The 22,245-nt window shown below is 35.3% G+C and overlaps 1 protein-coding gene across 1 annotated transcript in view; it reads right to left on the reverse strand.

Annotated features, from left to right (window-relative positions):
- Positions 1 to 9,219: 9,219 nt before the first annotated feature.
- LOC127797700 (uncharacterized) overlaps positions 9,220 to 22,245 on the reverse strand; it is a 31,354-nt gene continuing 18,328 nt past the window's right edge. The window contains exons 2-5 of the mRNA XM_052330808.1: positions 11,775 to 11,839; positions 11,502 to 11,677; positions 9,790 to 9,898; positions 9,220 to 9,620 (exon numbers count right to left, since the gene is read on the reverse strand). Of these exons, the coding sequence (XP_052186768.1) occupies positions 9,321 to 9,620; positions 9,790 to 9,898; positions 11,502 to 11,677; positions 11,775 to 11,839 (650 nt within the window). The 3' untranslated portion in view covers positions 9,220 to 9,320. The remainder of the gene's footprint in view (positions 9,621 to 9,789; positions 9,899 to 11,501; positions 11,678 to 11,774; positions 11,840 to 22,245) is intronic.

Consider the following 22,245-nt stretch of genomic DNA (forward strand, 5'->3'; position numbering starts at 1 on the left):
GCCAACCCATCTTTATCTCCTCTTTTTCCAGAGAGAGAAAGGGCAAATTTAAAAAAAGAAAAAAAAACAAAATTATTGAAAGAAATAAAATCTCTCCACGCTAGATCTCCTGCTGTATCACCTCTCGGTCAGAAGGAGAGAAGAAAATCATGCAATTATAATTTTAAATATAATATATATACACCCACACATGGACAGTATTATTAATTTGTCAATAACATATATATAATTTTATATTTAATTTTAATTTTATAATATTATAACATTTCTTCTTATTGTATCGTTAAACACTAAGGTGTATGCAAATTTCAGTATTTAACTCTTAACGTTTAAAAATACAACTAAATAGATGGGTGTGGTGTTATAAAATTGAAATTAAACACAAAATTTGATATATTATTAAAAAAAATTAAAAATTTATCATAAAATTAAAATTTTGATATATTGTTAAAAATTTAAAATTCATTATAAAATCAAAATAAATCAAGAAAATAATATTTTTCTAGAACCTACTCTATTGCTTATTTATTGAGCTTACAATTGCTAAAAATTTCAATAATTTGTGGGGCTTACATAATGAACTAAACACTGACTTAAATCAATGAGACGGGGTGGCAACCAATGGGTCGGTGACTTGCAAGGCTCAAATTCAATATTTTAGTCCCAAGGTGGGAGATTTACCTTATTTTAATTTATCTTTGCATAATGATAGTTTTATGTCTCACCTTTCATTTACTTAAGAGGAGCTGCTTGGTTTCCTTCTTTTAACCAATATTTTATTTTATTTTTCTCTTTTGAAGTTGTCTCCTCCTCTGATTGTCAATTTTTTTTATGATCTATGTGCCTTGCACTTCACCCCACCACAACACACCACCCTAGGTGGTGCTATAAAGCAGTCTTAGCATATTTGTACAATATGTTCAAATTTATTGACACCCAATGGCCCATGATTTGTGTTGGCAAGATCCCAAACATATGCACATAGCATATTGCAAGGAATTCGGATGATAAAGAACATGCCGTGATATGTCGTTATTATTTTGGTAGATCACAAATTCGAACTTTAGTCCCCTCGAAATACATTTCACGATTTATCTCTTTCAATGAAATCAAGAGATTGAGCATTGAGGACCATTACAAGGAAGGGCCATCCCAAGAAATTCAAACTTATTTATGAGAATTTAATTTAATTGGGTTCATGTTTCTTTATACTCCTTTTATAATTTATGCATTAAGCTTGAGATACATCAAATATTTAGAATCATAAAAATTAGTTTTAATGATCATTATAAGAGTTTTCTTCATTTTTTTTTTATATGTGTTTGCAAGATCCCCCATACATATATATGACATATATGGTAGGAATAGGATGTTTAAATTTATGTTTTTATTTCTGAGAAGTTAATTGGGCGCATGTTTTTTTGTAATAAATTCGGGTTGTGTACCCGAATCGATCCGTCCATAACGAGTTTTGGATTTAACTCTAAATCCAAATCTAAATCTGTAATCGTTGTGTGCAATTACAAAGGGAACAACTATCGATTGCAGTTGAACCCCATTTTTATTCATTCATGATAGAAGTGGGCATATGGTTGAAATATTCGTACATCATAGTATATATATTATTTGTATATAGAAAATGTTAAAATGTAGAAGCTGCTACAAAAAATTGGATTTGAAATATTGAGTAAACTCTCAAACATTCAAAGAAAATTTTGCGTGCGTGTGAGGCACTTAGATTGTAAAAACAAACGACTTTTATTGTGATTTCATTTAATATTAGTAACTCAACCAATCGATCTGACTTCTACTATGTAAACCAAATAGGACCGCTATTCATACAGAAGGGGTTCACAGAACCTTTTTACATGTGCGATAAATCGTGATATATTGCGATATTTTGACATCAAAATATCGGGATTTGTTCACTCTCTTCTCTCTCTCCTCTCTTCCCGCCTGCCTCGCCCTCGCCTACAACCTCGCCGCCGCCTCACCTTCTCTCGCAGCTGCAACCTTATCATCTCGTCGTCTCTCACCTTCTTTTTGTGCCTCGCCTTTGCGCCTTGTTGTCTTCCCTCCTCACCGCTGCAACCTCCAACAACCGGCGACCACCCAAACCAATCGAGGTGCAGTGGACCATGTCGGTCGACAAGCGGCGAGGGCAAGGCGCAAAGACAAGGCGAGAGAAAGATAAAGGAGAGGAGAGGCGAGGCGAGAGAGAGTGTGTTTTGGGTTGAATAAATGACAGGTAATTTGGTTATTTCATTATTCTATAAAGTTTCATGTACACGCTCTTCTATACAAATAGCTTTTTCTAACCAAATAAGTCCGGTTTCATTTTATGAATTATTTTATTTAAGTTTTCTAACACTTTTTTATACCTTTTTTTTTATTATTTATGCATTAAATTTGAGATATTTCAAATAATTAGAACCATTAAAATTGGTTGAATGGGCTTTAATTAGAGTTTTTTCATGTGTACGAGAACTTAATGGGATTCAAATAATTGGAACCTTCCCATAAATTGTGCATTAAACTTGAGATCTCATTCTCAAATATTTAGAACCATTAAAAATGGTTTAGTGGTCTCATTCATTATGGGGAATTTTTTTTTATATTTTTTTGAGAAAATTTCATCACCAATACCCACTAAGTTCTCAAGGACAAATTTCATCACCAATAACCCACTAAGTTCTCAAGGACAAGAAGATTGATATCAGGATTGGTGGGTGGTTTTGGGCAAATATTTTTGAAATCCTTTGTAAACTATTTGGGGCACAAGAGTAGTTAGTGCTAGAGCTTAGGTTTTCTTTCTTTTGATGCAGTGCAGCAGCAAGCAATGGTTGCTGACTTTGCTGGCGGCTTTTGATGTTCCCAGTTTGTTGCCAGTGTGCGTGTGTGATTAATTATGCCAATTCTGTCTGTGCATGGAGCAGTACAAATATGTGTCCTCTCCCTCCCCCCTCATAGTGTTGCCACTGGAGCCATCATGTCAGCTATCATTGTCTTCAGTTTCCTCCTCCTCCCTCCACCACCATAGAATAAAAGAAAATTAAAAGAAAAGAAATGACAGAACATATCAAGAGGGGAGCTTGGAATCTCTGTGCCCATCAATATGTCAAAACAAGGCAAAGTTGAAAGAAAGAAAGAAAGAAAGAAAGGCAAAATTTTATATAATATATTATATGTATAAAGGATTTTTGTGTAATAATTATATAATATATTTGTCACAATATTTTTATATTATTATAATATAAATTATCAGTGTGTTGTGTGTGCTGTGCTAATAAATAATAAAGCCACTCTCCCGGCCGGCCCCCTTTCTCTTTATTTTTGCTCACATCAGATCAAATAATCAAAACCCTCCTCCCCCCCACCCCCCACATGATCATGACGAATCAAGACCATGGGTCAGTTTAAAGAATCTCTTAGCAGAGCAGCAACCATGCATTGTGAATTATCAAAAGGCTGACAGAGTGATGGATTGATGGGGTCTCAACATTGTTTACTCCTTTTGGGGGAAACCAAGCAGCGAGCCCACTTCTTGGAAGATGGAAACCTCTTGTCTTGGCTCTAAGTTTGAGAAAATCAAACATTTATTAATAAAGATATAAATTTAAAAAATTTAAAAAATGTATAAATTAAAAAACTTTAAAAAATATATGTTAGGTAACTTTTTATCTGATATTTTTTAAATATAATTATCTCTTATTTTTTTAAATAATCATATATTTAATTTTATAAATAAGAAAAAATAATACATATATTTTTTTAAGTATATTTTAAAGAATTTAAAAAATAATTTGATAAAAATTTTAAAATATTTTTTAAGTTTATTTTAATTATTTTATATTTTAATTTAAAAAATATTATAATTTTATCTTGATATAATCTTATTTTATTTATTTTAACAAATATTATTTTTAAAAAAAATTACAAAAAAAAAAAATATGTGACCTGAGTGACTTTGGGTCACCCCTACATAACAAACTCACTAGTAGTGGGGAGGAAAAGATTTTGAAAGCAATTCTTCTTCTTTTACCTTAAAATAAAAGGGTATAGAATAAAAGGAATAAACTAACCCTCCCTTCCACTGTTATTCTTCTAGTGCTTCAAACCAAATATGCAATGAATGTTAAAGACATTAACAGGGGCCCCACCTCATGCTAAAAGCTAATTCATCTTTGGGCAAAACTTATTCTAAGTTCCAACTTTAATTTCCGATCTTTTTTTTTCTTTCATCAATGAGTGTTATTTTCTTGGTTATAGTCTTAAATCTTAGCCCAAAGAGGAAGAGCAGAATTAAAGTAAAAAAATATTAATTTGAAGTTGACAATTGTCAGAGGGGATCATTATGATTGCCTTTTATTTTGTGAGGAACAGAGCATAGCAGTTATTACTAATAAAACTAGAAAAAAAAAAAAAGAAATCTTAAAAGTAGAGAAGAAAGTAGCTCATGATGTCCAGAGGGTTTGATGAAAGTAATGATCATACCAAACAATGTCCTTTCAGGACCTAACTAAAGCTTTTAGCTTTGTTGAAGTTGCTAACCAAGGCATCCTTCCCTTCAATTTCTTTCTTTCTTTTTTTTCTTTTTATAAAATTAAATCCCTTAAATCATAAAAAATTATAGCAAAATAAATTCACATTTTTTTTCATTCACATTCATTAAAACAGTGTTATATAATTTTATAAAAATGATAATCTAATGTTAAATACACAATTGGTAGTGGGAGTTTATTTTTTTTATAAAAATATTTTTTTAGCTCTGAAATTAGATAAATTTTAGAGAATACGGTTGACAAATTAGTTTTGAAAACTATATACATATATATAATGTAATTTACTCTGAGGGTAAACTAATTTTGTATCCTTGCATTTTTGTATTAGGGTTAAATTTAAGACCTTAATTATGCTAATTTAATACTCTAACTCCCTATGCTCTAATAGTTTTAATAATAATGTGAATATTTTTACAAAACAAATGCAAATGTCACATCACCCTGAATTGCAAATAGAATGGCATATAGCACAAACTTATTGTTGGATATGAAGTTTAAGTCTCTTAATTAGTAATCTATATTCCTTTTAGTTGAGGCAAATTCCAAATTTGAACAAAGAAGTGTTGCTCTAAATAATTGACATTAACAAATAAGATAAAACTAGTAAGAATAAATGAATATTATGAATTTTAAACAAAAGTGTATATAGTTGTGTTTGCTTCTTCTTCTTCTTCTTCTTTTCTTGATAATTTAAGCAAAGTGTAGTTAACCCAACTCAACTACTTACCTTACATATATAATTATATATTATACCATTTCTGTTTAGGGAGTACTTGTTAAAATGAGTAAGATAAAGTTAGAATGTTTTCTGAACCAAAATATGAAATATAGCTTAGAAAATATTTTAATATTTATTAAAATTTTTGAAATACATTAAAAGAATATTTATAATTTTTTTCTTACTTATAAGGTTCAAAATACGTTTATCTTAAGAAGAGATGAGAGAGAAATAAACATATATAAAAAATGTCAAATAAGAAGTTACGTGACTTCTTTTTCAAATATCGTAGATAAGTTTAATAAATACATTAAAAAGAACAAAAGTCTATAATATTTTTTATATTTTTTTTATTTATATCTTAATTAACAAAAAAAAAAATAGATAAGAGAATATCCATTAGGAGATTCATTGCTTGCAGGTTTCTCCTCCTTTTCTCTCTCTCTTGCAGTAACAGTGTTGTAACTAGAACAAGCATCAAGCTGTGTTGTTCCCTAACCTTTTGCTTTATTGTTGCTTTGGTCTTCTTAGTTTGCCATTAATCACTGTACTTCACTTTGCCTGTTCTTTCACACAATACCCTTTTCTTTCTACATAGTGGAAATGGTCCACAGCTGTTTGGTGTTTCCAAGTTTTGTTTTAAACCATTACTCCTTGATTGGGTCCTGGATTTGTGGCAGAAAACAAGAAAATAAAAGCTATTTTGTCTCTTCCAAACAATCTCTTCCTCCCTCCCTCCACATAACATAACCAAACCAACACAAAATAATAAATACGCCATTTCTATTTCTATTTTCATTTTCTGTGAGTATCCAAAACTTGGTGGGTGGCAAAGATATTTGTTGGTACATAGCTTAGTTTTTTGTGGTCCAATTTCTTCGAATCTTGGGTTGCTGCTTCATGAACAACTGAATCAACATGTCCAACTTCCCAGACGTAATTTTCCTTTGGATGCCAACAAATTTTTGGTGCTATAATTGGCTAATTCCCTCTTGTCAATTAGCACTGCAACAAATGTCTAAATCATATGATAGATAGATAGATAGATAGAATGGCAAAATAATATGCCCATTCTCTTGTCACTCCAATTTTATCTCTAACAAAACCGTCCAATTGGTGAGGAATGTGGACATTTCTCTTTCTATCGAGACTTACTTGGGTTGGGTTCTTTTTTATTTTTATTTTTAGAATTCATATATATTATATAAAAATATATCACTGTCGTATTAATCTGTGTAAAATTTTTGTATTATAAATATAATCATCCTCCTTGTTAAGGTGAAGAAGCCATTTAAGCATTAACATTAGAAGGGCCCCATTTTGGCTAATCAATGATAGTTCTAATCTGGTAGGTTATATATATCATAATTCATAAATGTGTACAACTTCTGGTCACTATCCACCATTAAAGAGGGGAGGGGACATGTCAATTATTCTTGACTCGTCATACTCCTTTCTTGCTAAACATATGCTAAAAGCCACTTTAATGTACTAATTAGATACTAATTTTGTTTTTATTATCTTTTTCATTTTACAAGTTATTCTAATTTTAAAGAAATGTTATTATCGCGTTAGATAACATAATATTTGCCTAAAGCGAGCGGGCAGCGTAAGTAGCTGATCATGTCTGTGTAATTCTATTATACTCTTTCAAATTAAAAAATATATATATTCTAATATTGGAACTTATAATTTGATTAAAAAAAAAAAGTAGTTGATTAATGCAAACTCAAACTCAAACTCATTGGTTGACTATTTTTTTTTTCTTTTTTTGAGAGAATCAAAGAAAAAATATTTTTATACAGTTTTACAAAAAGATTACAAAAGAGCAATCGTAATTTTAGTGACTTGTCTTCTAAATTTCAATACAAGCTAGTAAGGGCGACCCACCTCTATCAATTAGGCTTCCCACCCCAAGTGACACGCCAAACTTCTACATGTCATGGCCGAAAATGTGTGCTTTTATTGACAATTGCAAGAGCCAAAAAGTCACAATCAATTTGTCAACAGCTAAAAAAGACAACCAACTTTGCCCTCAGATATACCCACTGACACAATTCTGAAATTGTCAAATGCCTTTACAAGTTCACATATCACTGCAAACGTACCAAGCTACAATGTTCCCAAATCCCAACTGACCCTTCAATTTCAAATGCACACACAAGACTAGATATACCGTCGTGGGTGGGTGTGAAACAGTCAAATTAAGAGCCAACAAGCTCAGGTGTCAAAAGGGCGTGCCTCATACTAAAGAACTAATGATGCGATTGCTACCAAATTGGACCTTTGTTTTCTGAGTTTAGAACATTAATACTTTGTGAGAAAATCATTGGCAATGGTCAACCACAACCAAGAGAGACCATAAATATATAATGTCAAACAGATAAGGGTAAGTTCTGATTATTCATATACTCTATTCTTCCAGATCATCATCAAATCAATAATCTCTATACCATTGGACAGACACAACGTTGAGTAATCAATAAACTTAAATCTACTGTTTTTTGAGACGGATTAATTTCTGATAGATGCTGCTTTCTGGTAGGATGTTGTACAGGTAATGCACAACAAATGCAAAAACAAGTGAGCATTTCGGCTGCCAATAGAAGGCAGCATAATGAAGATACTACTTATCAGGCTGAGGGGCAAAAGAAAGTAGAGGCCATGCAGATCAGGGAGGTTCATGCACGTAAATTTGATAGCCCCACATCAGCAATGCAACGAACCAATGCAGACAACACTAGAACCCAAACATTCAATAAGACAAATAAAAGGCAGGAGCATTGTGTGTTAATAGATTGCCAAGGTCCCCATCATCACCGTAATGGACCACGGGCTTCTCTGTGTACCTTCCATGTTAAAGAAGCTTTGTACTGGATGCCAATACTCAATAGAAGGTTTCCACTCAACCCTATTCGACATGAAGAAAAAGTCTTCCTCACCATGTTCCATCCCGAGAGGAGTTGCCACTTTTTTCTACGTAATCCACATCTAACCTCATTATGTAGACCCCAAAAACACACTACCAGAGGAGTTGCAAGGCTGGGCCTCAGAAGTCAGATGTTGAGTCAAATTGTCTAAGTCAACTGTTTTTGGTCAAGAATAAACCCATGACCAGTAAAGTTAGATGCGGGCGTACTACTCAATATAAAAAACCAAGAAACTGAAAAGACAAAAGAGACGAGAAAAATTGCAAGGGGAGACAATGCCCGACAAAGTACCTGCATTATTTTACCATAGAATGGGATAGCTTGCCTAAAAACGGAAGACACCAAGTATGCAGGGAATCTACTCTCTTTCTACAAGCTTTAAAAGCTGTGTTTACTAAGATGCGCCACAAAAAGACAATGTCACAGTAACAATAGAAGATAATGAAAAAAAAAATTTAAATCATTCTGCATCATAACTTGCAAGGCATCATGGAATTATATGTAGTATTATTGAACACAATAACAAACAATAAAATCAACCTTGCCATCTTATTACAAGATCCTTGACCTGAAACCAGACAACATTTCAAGATATATAATTATGATTAAAGCTGTACAAATATCACCTCCAGGGCCTGCATAGCCAAAAATGACACTCCTAATAACCGACTGTCAAAGCAATTTTTCTGTTGAGAATTAAATAAATGGCTGAAATGTGGCAGATCCAACCCTTTGAATTCCCCGAAGTAAAAAGGACAATAACGGAGGTGGCCTTGAGGATAAATTTTTGTAGTTAGTACTGCAGTCAAAAATAAAAACTGGAAAAATAAAAAATTAAGTCATGAAAAGAACATTTGATTACCCAAAAAAAATAGAAAAAGAAAAACAGTAGTTACTTCTGTGTCGCTCATTCAAAGAAAGACCAAGTAGGATATAGAAAAAGGCTTGCCCCAACAACTCATCTATCAATTTTAATTTAAGCCTTTCAGTTCCTAACAAGATTTGAATGTATTTTGCTCAAGGATATTAATAACCATTAGGAATCATAATGCAATCTCAGCCAAAAACAAACATGAACCACATGGTATAAAAGAAATTTGTGATAAATCATTAATCAAGATACAAAGTTACCCTTCTAACAAGAGCATATGGCAATTCTAATCTCCAATCCTTCTGTTTACGGCTCAATGGTCTACCTTTTGCTGATGGATCTCTGTTCTCCTTTACATCTGCCAGCCTCCAATAACAGCTCCCAACTTCGGTTTTAATGGCGTCCAGGAAAAATACTCCATTCTTTTCTGGGCATTTACTCTCTAGATCTTCTACATAGCTTACTCTCATAGGCATGTCTTTGAACCGATATAAATCATCTGGTACTTTCAATAGCCGCTCTGCACCAGGAGATGATACCTTCACAAAAATATAAGTTGAATAAGCGCTTTTTTTTTTTTCTCATTTTTTTCAATAGCTGAGCTCTTTCAGCTTCATGGAATATCTCCTCAGGTCACTTGTAACAATTGGAACTTGAACATATCCCCCGCAATAGCAAAGCATCTGCAAGGACCAAACAAGAAGTTACCTCTAGAGCCAAATCATCAGGTATTTCTCCCAGTTCTCCAACTTCATCTAATCTTTTCTTAAATTGGTGGTTGTAGCTCTCAATCTCCTCCATACTGGGGCATCCAAATCTGATCAAAGGCAAAGTGGTGTTTCAATCTTTTAATTAATGAAATTCGGAAAAAAATCCAGCAACACATAAATTACTAACATAATACTTTGAAATAATAGCGTTTCAATAAATAAAACCAGAAAGAATACAGCATTGTAAATGCATGCTTTTAGGCTACTATAATGCTTCAAGAAATGAAAGCATAACCACCACCACAACAATCACAAGCCTTAATCCCACTAGGTGGGGCTTTCAAGAAATGAGAATGAATACTTAAAATCATAGACTATTATTCAGAAAAAAATATTAAGATTATTATTGGAAATGCATGATGGAGATGAGGATGGATGTACAACCGCACATGAAATGATAAAATTACAAATGAAGTTATTCATAACAAGGCTGGAGTGGTTCATGTTGAACATAAGATGACATGATTAAAAAGGTTTGGTCATGTAAGAAAAAGTCCAATAGAAGCTCCCATAAATGAAAAAAGCATTTAGCAAAAAAGGTAGATGAAGATTAAGAGAAACTTGGTAGAAGACACTTAGGTATGATATGAGATATAAGGACTTCACAAAAGATAAGTCCATAGATATCAATGACTAGTGAGCTAAATTTCATATAGCAGACCTCACATGGTAGGATTAAGACTTGATATGTTATTTATTATAGGAAACACAACTAAGAAAAGATGGTAGTGTTGAATAGCAATTCTTGCTTATTTAGCTATTGAAATATTACAAAAATTATTATTAACAGAAAATCAAAACAATATATGACCTTAATCCTACTAGTGGGATTGGCCACATGGATTCTAGCACATCAATCACCTCTATCCATTAACAAGAAATTGATGGAAATAAAATCTGTTGCAACAAAAAGCCTTTTTTTTCTTCTTTTCCCCCTTGGCCCATGGAGGAGGGAAAGGAAATACATCAAATTCTTATAATGCAGTGTAAGCATTATTTGCATTACAATCATACTGGCTGCACGGGCCCTGTTAATATCCAATAAAAAAAGGTCTTCCCAGTCAATAACACCAAGCAATAAGGCTCCCACATTATTTAATAGATCAAGATACAGAACGTACGGATTGATGTTTCCATCATCAGATAGACAAAAAAGCTTTCCACAGAAAAGTTACGCACATGCCTGAAGAAGATATTGGACTTGTCAGATGATAGTCCCACATTTTCTGCTGTGTTGCAAACCACACAAATGCGATTATCCACAGCAATTGATCAAAAGAATCAACGGATAGACCCACAATCATCACCATATCAATGAAAATTAAGTAAAGTCCTGAAAAAGTTTTAAAAAAATAATGAAAAAGGCCTCATGAGAGGAATCAGGACCCTTTTCATTTGTGGGCTACATGAGAGGACTCAAAAGGTAAAACAGAAAGTAAAGTTGACTCACAAAAGGAAAGACATTAATATTGTAAGAAGTCAGTAAACAATAAGCAGAAAAAAAGAAAGAAAGAAAAAAAAGAAGCTTTGAGACTTTTCAATGTACAAACTGAATATTCTATGGAGCCTCAACAAGTAATGTATATGTTCAGTATAAGACTGTAATTGCAACAATAATCAGAAGCTCTTTGGCAGCGTAGAAAAGCTTACTCATTTGAAAGTTTGTCTATTCTCACATAAATATATCCCCGAGGACTAGTCTTAAAAGCGTAGAGTTTCATGTCATCACCAAAGTGCAGCAAGACCTCATGGGCTATTGACAGAGCCTGTTCACCCCAAGGACAGTTTTGCAGAACCACCCCACCACCATCGCCTCCATCACCGATCTGGACTTTTATCAAATAACTAAGATCAACTAAAATGTAACGCATACATCTAAAGTTCAAATTAAGCAGCCACGATAACCGTTCAAAAGCAATATACCTCGGGCTCAGCATCATCCTCTTCTTCCCATGAATCAATGGGTTCTACATCTTCATTCATTTCATCTGAAAATCTCAAACATATTTCAGGAGAAGCAAACATCTAAGTTTACATCAGACTGCTTGCAACAATTCCGAAACCATTAATTTCACAACCATACTCTCATTTGTCAAAAATTTAAACATCCCCCAAAAAGCTATCTGTATACGAGGAATTTAGATACACTGAGGTCAACATCTAATCAGTTCATTAGAATTTCAAGATTGCCACTTAGCTTTCAGTCTAATATTGCAGAAGCAACAAAAATCTAGGGGCTAATTTTGCTTTACCTAACAAATGACAAGAACAATTTTAAACTCTTCTACTCCACCTTCCAAAAGAAAAAGTAAAGAAAGAAAAGGTTAAACAATTTAAATCCTAGGGACAAAGAGAAATATTACATATGTTGGGGATGAGAATCAAGAATCAGGAAGCAAAACTGCTTAGCAATTCTTGATGTTGTAACAAAACCCTAGGGCACAAACAGAGAACACGAGGAAGAAGAAATACCTCTCAGGAATTTTACTAAATCAGAGAACAAAGAATGAATACAATAATCGAACTCAAAAGAAGAGACACTGCTATTTATATAGCAGCTGTCTTATTGAAGGCACCTTATAACCGCCTAACTACAATAAAAACAATAGTAGCAGCGACACAACATAGCAACATAACATTAAAGATACAATAAGAAGCCTGATATGCTTTCACAAATGTGTGCATTAGTAGGAAATCAAGCACCACTGGGGTTGAATTTATCAAAAGCCACCTCCCTATATAATAAACACAACACTTCAAGAATTGGTATTATTAGGCCTAAGCTTGCCAAATTCCATGAACACAACACTTTAACGTAATTTTGTATACTCTCTCTGTAATTTGAATTTAATATATTTAGGAGTTAAATTGCACTAGTTTGAGCTTCAATGTTGTATAGGCTAAGGAAACCTTTAGCAGAGTAGAGTTAGATTCCAGGAGGTACCATGCCTATGAGATTACAATTCGAGCCATGAACAAAAAGATAACTTTTTGGCACCCCAGAAAGCACCATCCAATGCTGTAGAATAGCTATTCAGACACTAACTAGAACGTCAACCCCAAGAAATTTGTCAAATCCTAGATCTGACAGGAGAATTCTCAACTATTTGAGAAGGGAATTAGGTGGCGAAAATGAGAGGGAAGGGGTTAGAATTAGAGAATTGAGGGGGGAAATTCGAGAGAGAGAGAGAGAGAGAATTGAGGGGGGAATTTGAATTGCTTCTATATTATTGTCATAGTTTGAAATGGCTGGTTCAGTTCCTCTTATACTGCCCTCAGCTACAGATTGGTGCCAAAACAGTTACCAACCTCTACTACTCTTGTACAACTTGAACTACTGGAACATTCATCCAGCTATGCTAATTCCCTTTTATTTTGTAAAGGCCTAGTAGCCTAAGTACGTGAAAAAATTCTAGCATACGTTAGTCCTTGCATGACTATTCCAATAAAAAGAAGGGGCATTACCAGTTGAGGCTTACCCTTGCTTTGCAAAGAGATTGTTTCCACACTCGAACTCACTGTTGCATAATTATTCAAGAGATGGATAAAATTCACAGAGTTACAAAAATTCCAGTGCCATCATGGGATAGTCATTGAATGTTTCAATGGAGCTTGATATTATGATAATTTTAAAGCCTGATTTCTTGGATTTTAACTCTTTTTATATATGAATAAATATTTAAAGAGAATTTGGACTGATTTTTGTCAAGCCCTTGAATTATAGGGCTGTCAATTTCAGTAATTACAGAATGTAAGAATGAGGGAGAGAGATAGAAACAGAGAGAAAAGAGAAAGATAGGAAGAGGGAACGTGAAAGAGAGAATTATGACTAGTATTATTCATTCCATCCCCTTCCATCTTGTCGAAGGTCTCTATTATAGACTCTCTAGCTGTTATCAATCCTCTAACTAACCTAACAGCCATGCTAGCTGTTGTACAAGTTAGTTATTCTCTTTTCCGGCCTAACCTCTTAAACCTTTTCCGTTAGCCCTCCTAACAGCTTATACCTAAACTAATTTCCCCAATTACAAACATACTCCTAGAGTCGTGACAATCCCCACCCCTTCAAACAATTCTTGTCCCCAAGAATTGACAGCAAAGGCTATGGTTCAACCAATCCCTACCTTCAATACTCGTTGCCTTCGTCTCTTCTTCTTACTGTTTTGCTCTTCCCCTTTGAGTAGTAGAAGTGTAGCAGCATCCGCCTCTGGTTGTTCCGCTGCTACTTCAACCTTTCCTTCAAACACTTCAACCTGTATAGAATGTAGCTGTGATTCCTCTCCGATGATCACCCTGCACTCCCCTATTTCCGCATGGGAAACATCTTCTTCTTCTTCCTTTTCCCCATCATAACCTTCCATATTCATCAGCTGTCTTTTGCACTGATGACCAAGGCTATATTTGTCTTGACACTTGAAACATAACCCCAATTGTCTTCTTTGTTCCATCCAATCTCCTTTACCGCCATTATTATTTGCTCGTCTTGGCTGCTGGTTGATTAGGTCCTGTAAGAAAGGCCCTGAACTCCCTCCGCCATACTGTCCGGCTAACAGACTTGACTCATAGGGCACATTATGCATCTTAAAAATGGCCTCTAAGGTCATTTCTTGTAGCCTCGCTTTTTCGACAGCCTTCCCTACCGTCGTGGGTGTCATCATCTTGACCATGGGCTGTAACTCCTTCAACCCACTCACAAAAATTGATACCACATACTGTTTAGTAAGTCCGGGCTGAATTGTACGTACCAATGATCTCAATTCTTCGAAACGAGTAAGGTACTCCATTACAATACCTTCTTGCTTTAGCTTACTAAATTCTTCAATAACATTCGTCATCTTCTTCTCCCTGAAGCATTCACAGAGGCCATCCGAGAAAGCTCTCCAACTCCCTTGCAGACCTCCGTCTTGGACCCTACCAAGAATCTACTACTTCGTTCAAATAGGCTGCCGATAGAGCCACTTTTTGATCCTCAGGAGTCTGGTAGAGTTGAAAGAATCACTCACACCGCCTTAGCCACCACCTTGGGCTTTTTCCCTTGAACAGGGGTATCTCCAGCTTTGGCATGAGTGCATGGCTATGCACCACCGGTTGCACACTCCTTCCCAGATTTTCTCAAACTAATTGCTGCTCCACCTCCTCCAAAACTCCTTCCGACCTCGATTGATTGCCCTAATGCGGCAAGATTGGCTCCGACACTTGCCTTGGCGAAAATTCTGGTGGCAACCGAAATTGGGGCAGAGAGGCCAACATATTTAACATATTGTTGATCCTCTTCCCTTGTTGTTCCACAATTTCTTGGCACCTCTGGACCGATTCTTGGCATCTTTCGATTGTTTCTTGATGCTTTTCTGTTGCCGCTTGCATGACTTCCTTCCACTCAGCTAATTCTTCCCTCGTTTGGCACATGGCCTCTTGGGTATGATTCATGCTAAACTCCATGGTTTCCAACCTCACCTCCAGTTGCCTCAAGCATGTTCCTTCAACCATCGCTTCTTGCTCCTCGATCGCACTAGGCCCCACGATTGTTGGTTCTTCCCTTTCACACCAGAACAACAGTTACTTGCTTCTTCCAACACCATCCTTGCCGCTTCTTGGAATGTGTCTGCTTCGGGCTTCCCTTACTTGCTGGGATTACAATTGTGAACCAGAAATTTACGAAACCTTCAAGACTTGACTGAGAGTCATTGCCCGTGATCGCCTCCCCAAGCCATGACCTTCCTGAATTTGATACCCCTTAATTCGATGCAATTACAATAATTGGGATCAAGATTGCTTGGAACATAATCGCCTCACCCCAGACCTATATCACGCTTCAATCGAAAACGATTCTTGCTTCGGAATTGCTCCTTCAAGATCACCCAGTCTCAATTGCCATCGTTGGAATACACCAAATCACCGACCTCAACTACAATCACTGGCTCCGTACTTTTTGTAATCGCCATAATGCACTACTTCTTGAATCGCCACCTGTGGGTTCGTTCAATTTTGCACCCAAGATCGTCTGACTTTGCTTAAGCATCTTTGTCGTCGAACCTACCTCGTTGTGATGGCTTCCGCCGGTTACTCCACAGCTAGTTCGTCCGGTTCTGATACCACTTTGTCAAGCCCTTGAATTTGGACTGGCAATTTCAGTAATTACAAAGAATGAGGGAGAGAGAGAGAAAAGAGAGAGATAGGAAGAAGGAACGAGGAAGAGAGAATTATGACCAGGATTATTCATTCCATCCCCTTCCATTTTGTCGAAGGTCTCTATTATACACCCTATAGCTGTTATCAATCCTCTACCTAACCTAACAACCATGCTAGCTGTTGTACAAGTTAGTTATTCTATTTTCTCGCCAAACCCCTTAAACCTTTTCCGTTAGCCCTCCTAACAGCTTATACCTAAACTAATTTCCCTAATTACAAACATACCCCTGGGGTTGTGACAATCCCAACCCTTCAAACAATTCTTGTCCCCAAGAATTGATAGTGAAGGCTATGGTTCAAGTGATGGATAAAATTCAAACAGTTACAAAAATTCCAGTGCCATCATGGGATAGTCACTGAATGTTTCAATGGAGCTTGATATTATGATAATTTTAAAGCCTGATTTCTTGGATTTTTAACTCTTTTTATATATGAATAAATATTTAAAGAGAATTTGGACTGATTTTCACATTTTCCAATGGGAGGAAACCTGGGAGAAAACTTTCATCTTCAGTTTTAGCTAATATTAATCTTCAAATCCTTTAAAGAATGTCTGTGCAGTGGATTTTCAAGAATTAGAAAAGAGTCTTGGTGGATTCCACAACAATACATAGAGCTTAAAGGAGCTAGTGTAGGAAATCTTATTGGATCTTGAATGTTAACTGCATATCATGGATTTGGTACATGGTGTCACGCCCCCAATGGGGTAACAGGGGTAAGCTTGTAATTAGCTTAGACCAGCCAATAAAGGGCAGTAGTACTCAAGTAGTTAGCATTGTAACCACTTGTACATTCTCGATTATAATTGAAAGACTGCCTATTAAAAGAGGTCGATGTATGAGAATGGGAATTATGAAATGAAATAGATCATAATTCTTTCCCTCCTATTCTCTCTCAATTCTCCCTCCTACTTTCAGTTTCGCTCTATCGCTCCCAATTCAAATTCCTACGGCTACTATAATTCCAAAATTGTATAAGTCTTAGATTCGAGACTTATCATTTGGTATCAAAGCCGATCATCCTCGGCGACGAGAGTAGTGATTGGATCGAGCAATTAAGGTGATCTAGCGGTGTAGAAGCAAAGGCAGAAGGTACTCGTTTGAAGAAGTTGGGGACACGAATGGAGGTGCTGGAGTTTGCAATGAATCAGACACACGAGGTGATTGCTCATGGAAGAGAAGAACAAATTGCTTCACAAGAAGGGATGCAACGTGAATTGGAGAAACACCGAGAGACAATGGAGCAATACGAACAAAGGATCAATAACATGTTCAACATGTTGTCCTCTTTACCTCAATTCAAGTTGTTGCTTGCATTTCCACCCCGATCATTCACGAGTCCTAGCCATTTTGGCCACAGAATCCTTCCACGACCCCAGGGATGGAGGAGCCAGCTAAACCATCAAAGGAGGACATAGGAGTTTAGGTAAGAGGAATTACTTCCCATACTAATAGTCATACCCTGATGCCACAATTGGAGATCCCCTTGTTCGATGGATCCAAGCCTAGGTGGTGGATCTGCAGGTGTGAGCGATTTTTTCAACTATACAATGTTATGGAAGGGCAGAAAGTAACCATGGCAGCGGCCTATCTCAATGATACGACTGATTCCTGGTACCAAGGGTGGATTAAGACTAAGGAGATGGAGGTAGGGTGGAGTGAGTTCACGGAGGAATTGTGTGAAAGATTCGGGGAGAAGAACACATATGATGTGATTGAAGAATTCAAAATGCTAAAACAAGTGGGAACAGTGATTGAATACTTAGATAAGTTTGAAACAGTGTTATTAAAGGCTCAAGACACACTAAGGTGCAAAAGGGTGTTGGAGCTTGAGGCGCGCAATGCAAGGCGAGGTACGCGCCTAATAGAACTAGGCGCATACTTACTAGGAAAAAAAAATATATATATATATATATCCTACTTGAAAAATAAGGTATAAAATAAATCTTAACTCCTAATGACATATTTACAAGTATATTATCAAGGAAATTAAAAAATTCAAAATATACTAATGAAAACGAAACTCCGCCTGAGGATGTTATCCACTGCCGGTCCCAAACCCGAATAAGGAGGAGGGTTGTGTTAGGTAGTCAATAGCCAACATAAAACCTAGATGAATCCAAAACATGAACTCTAGACAAACTATGAAAAATCGTTGGGGTGTAAACCTTCATAGCGACGCGCTACATTACTTGCGTGTAGTGTCAAGTGAGCTAGGGCTGCTGCATCGGCGCCTGGATGTAGTAACAAATGAGCAAGGGTCCCCGCATTTGCTTGGACAGATGTGGGCAAAGAAGCTAGTCTAAAACCAAAATCAAAATAAAAAACAAAATCAAATTCAAAATCAATGCCAAAACCAAAATCATAGATTAAGGATTGAGTCATGGAACATAGAAACATTAACAGACAAATCTATGGAAGTGGTAGATATGATTATTAGGAGAAAGATTAAAATTATGTGCCTTCAAGAGACGAGATGTGTAGGGAAAAAAATAAAAATTTTATCAGAAATTGGATATAAAATATGGTACACAGGAAATGATCGAGCGAAAAATAGAGTGGAGATTATTATGGATAAAAGCTTAGTAGATGAGGTAGTGGATGTAAAGAGAATAGGGGATAGGATTATTATGGTGAAGGTTGGTCTAGGAAGAATGACTATAAATATCTTTAGTACATATGCACCACAAGTGGGGTTAGGTGAGGAGATAAAAGCAAAATTCTGAGAGGACCTAGAGGGACTCATACAAATGATACCAAGAAGAGAGAAAGTGATTATAGGAGGTGACTTAAATGGTCAAGTGGGTAGAGACGAAAACAGCTATAGAGAGGTACATGGAGGGTATGGATTCGGGGAAATTAATAATAAGAGTAAGTCTATTCTAGATTTTGCTATGGCATATGGGCTCATCATAACCAATACTAGGTTCAAAAAAGGGGACAAACACTTAATCACATATAAAAATGTCACATCAACCACCCAAATAGATTACTTCCTCATGAGACAAGAGGATCGGTAATGTTGTAGGGATTGTAAGGTGATACCGGGGGGAGTGTTTGACTACTCAACATAAGCTTTTGGTACTTGACATCCAAGTAAGAAATTAGAAGAGAAAAAATTACATAAAACAAAATCCAAGAATTAGGTGGTGAGATTTAAAAGGGGAGAAACAACTAATCTTCAAAGAAAAATTAAGGGATAGAATAAAATGGAATGGAGGACAGGCAAACCAAATGTGGAGGGAAATGGCAACTGCCCTAAGAAACACGGCAAAGGTAGTCCTTGGAGAGACAAATGGTAGAGCCCCAAACCTTAAGGAGTCTTGGTGGTGGAATGAAAAATTACAATTGAAAATTAGAAATAAGAAAACTTGCTATAAAGCTATATATCAGTGCAATAATGAAGAAAACCTAAAAAATTACAAAGAAGCAAAAAAGTCAGCAAAAATAGCTGTTAGTGAAGCAAGGTCAAAAGCATATGAGAATCTATATAAATGACTTGATACAAAAGATGGAGAAAGGGATATATATAAATTAGCTAAAGCAAGAGAAAGAAAAACAAGAGATCTAAACCAAGTAAAATGCATAAAAGATGAAAACCAAAATAAATTAGTGAATGAGGGAGCGATTAAGGAGAGATGGAACGAGTAGTTCACAAAATTATTCAATGATGGTTTGGACATAAGTGTTAGGTTGGGACATCTTAGTAACTCCGAAGGGAATGTGAGCTATACATTTTATCGACGGATAAGTTCAAATGAAATAAGACAAGCATTAAAAAAGATAAAAAATCATAAGGCAGTGGAACCGGATAATATACCAATAGAAGCATGGAAATGCATGGGAGAAGAGGGCATCTCTTGGCTAACAAAATTATTTAACGCAATCATTATATCAAAAAAAATGCTAGATGAGTGGAGGAAGACTACTTTAGTTCCTATATACAAGAACAAAGGAGATGTTCCAAACTGTGAAAATTACAGAAGAATTAAGTTAATGAGTCATACCATGAAACTTTGGGAGAAAGTAATAGAGCAGAGGCTCAGAAAAGAAACAGAAGTCTATAAAAATCAGTTTGGTTTTATGCTTGATAGGTCAACAATGGAAGCTATATACCTACTGAGGCGCCTAATGGAAAGGTATCGAGATCAGCAGAAGGACATGCATATGGTGTTTATAGATCTAGAAACACCCTATAACAGGGTCCCTAGAGAAGTATTATAGAGGGTTTTAGAAAAGAAAATAGTCTAAATAGCCTATATACAAACCCTTAAGAACATGTATCATGGTGCAGAGACAAGGGTCAAAACATACGGAGGGGATACTGAACCATTTAAAATTACAATGGGATTGCACCAAGGTTTTGCACTAAGTCCATACTTATTTGCTTTAGTAATGGATGAACTCACTAAACACATTCAGACAAAAGTGCCATGGGGTATGCTATTTGCAGATGACATAGTATTGGTAGATGAAACAAAAGAGGGAGTGAACACTAAACTTGAGTTGTGGAGACACAATTTAGAATCTAAGAGATTTAAATTAAGTAGAAGGAAAACAAAATATATGGAATGTAAATTTAGTAAGAATGCAAGAGTGGAGGATGTTATAATAAAATTAAAAGACCAAATCTTACAAAGAAAAGACTATTTTTGATATTTGGGATTAGTGATTCAAAAAAAAGGAGAAATTCACGAGGATGTCACGCATAGAATTAACGCAGGTTGGCTAAAATGGAGAAATGCATCAGGAGTGTTATATGATGGTAAAATCCTATTAAAACTGAAAGGAAAATTCTATATGACAGCTATAAGACCAATCTTGTTATATGGCTCAAAATGTTGGACAGTCAAATACCAGTATGAGCAAAAGACAAGCGTAACGGAAATGAGGATGCCAAGATGGATATGCGGCCATACAAGAAAAGATAAAATTAGAAATGAGGTTATTCATAATAAGATAGGAGTAGTGCCAATCGAAGAGAAGATGAGAGAGACTATACGAAAATGGTTTGGTCACGTGAGAAGGAGACCCAGAAACGCTTCTGTGAGGTGAGTTGATGAAATGGAACAATTAGTCAAAAAAAAAAAAAAAGGTAGAGGCAAACTCAAAAAGACTTTGGGAGAAACATTAAAATTTGATATGAAGTGTATGGGCCTAAATGAAGATATGACAAAAGACAGAAATACATGAAAGTCTAGAATTCATGTAGCAGACTTCACATAGTAGGATAAATGCTGGATATGTTGTTGTAAACTAATGAAAACGAACAATAAAAAATGCCAAAAGATGTAATCTAAAAGTTTTTAAGTCAACTTAAATTAAATCTTTAAAAAAATTATAGGTCTTAAATCTTAATCAAGATTAACTAATTATGTATTTTAAATAATCTAAAAATCATCCTCATCATCAAGATCAAACATTTCTATATTTTCATCATTAGAAGCATCATCTCTAATATCTTCTTCCACATCATCTACTCCTCTTGTTGGATGATTTCTATGGTTTAGAAGTGTGATGATAGTTTCATACATTTTTTTGGTAGGTAATATACTAGATTTGAATTTTCATCTTTCTTTGTATAATGAAAACTTAGCCTCTATGGTGTCTATAAATATTGATCACGCCAATAGAATGTTGATAATTGAATATTAAGTATAGTTTGAATTTTTATTATTGGAATAATATAATCTTAAGAAAATCGAGACTTGAAATGTTTTAACAAAACAATGTTGAAGTAAATGAAACACAATCAAGGAAGATGGGAAACTAAGGAAAAGCCGCTATTTAACTTGGGCCTATGAAAATATAATTTTCTTTTTCCCTTTTTGTCCACTTCTTGCATCTGGAGATCATCAGTGATATATAAAAGCCTAAGAAAGATGGTTGCAAGTATGGAAGTGTTGTTTTGGTGACTTAATGTTGCATTTTGTTATTGCATGCCTTGAATTTGTTCAATTCTCCCTATCCATCTTCATCTAGTTCAAATTCAATTGGAGCATTTGAAGTAATAGCCTTTTCACTTATTGTCAAATTTGTAGTTGAAGCGATAAATTTAAACCCTAAATAGTAAAAAATTAAAAAAAGTAACAAATAGTGAAATAAAACCTTGAAAAACAGCCCAAGGCGCACCATAGCTTAAGGCGCCTTGGGTTGAGGCGCACCTTGCCACGCCTTTTGGTCTGCGCCCGCCTAGAATGCTTTCA

The sequence above is a fragment of the Diospyros lotus genome, chromosome 3 (genome assembly GCF_014633365.1).
Source record: "Diospyros lotus cultivar Yz01 chromosome 3, ASM1463336v1, whole genome shotgun sequence".
Lineage (NCBI taxonomy): Eukaryota > Viridiplantae > Streptophyta > Magnoliopsida > Ericales > Ebenaceae > Diospyros > Diospyros lotus.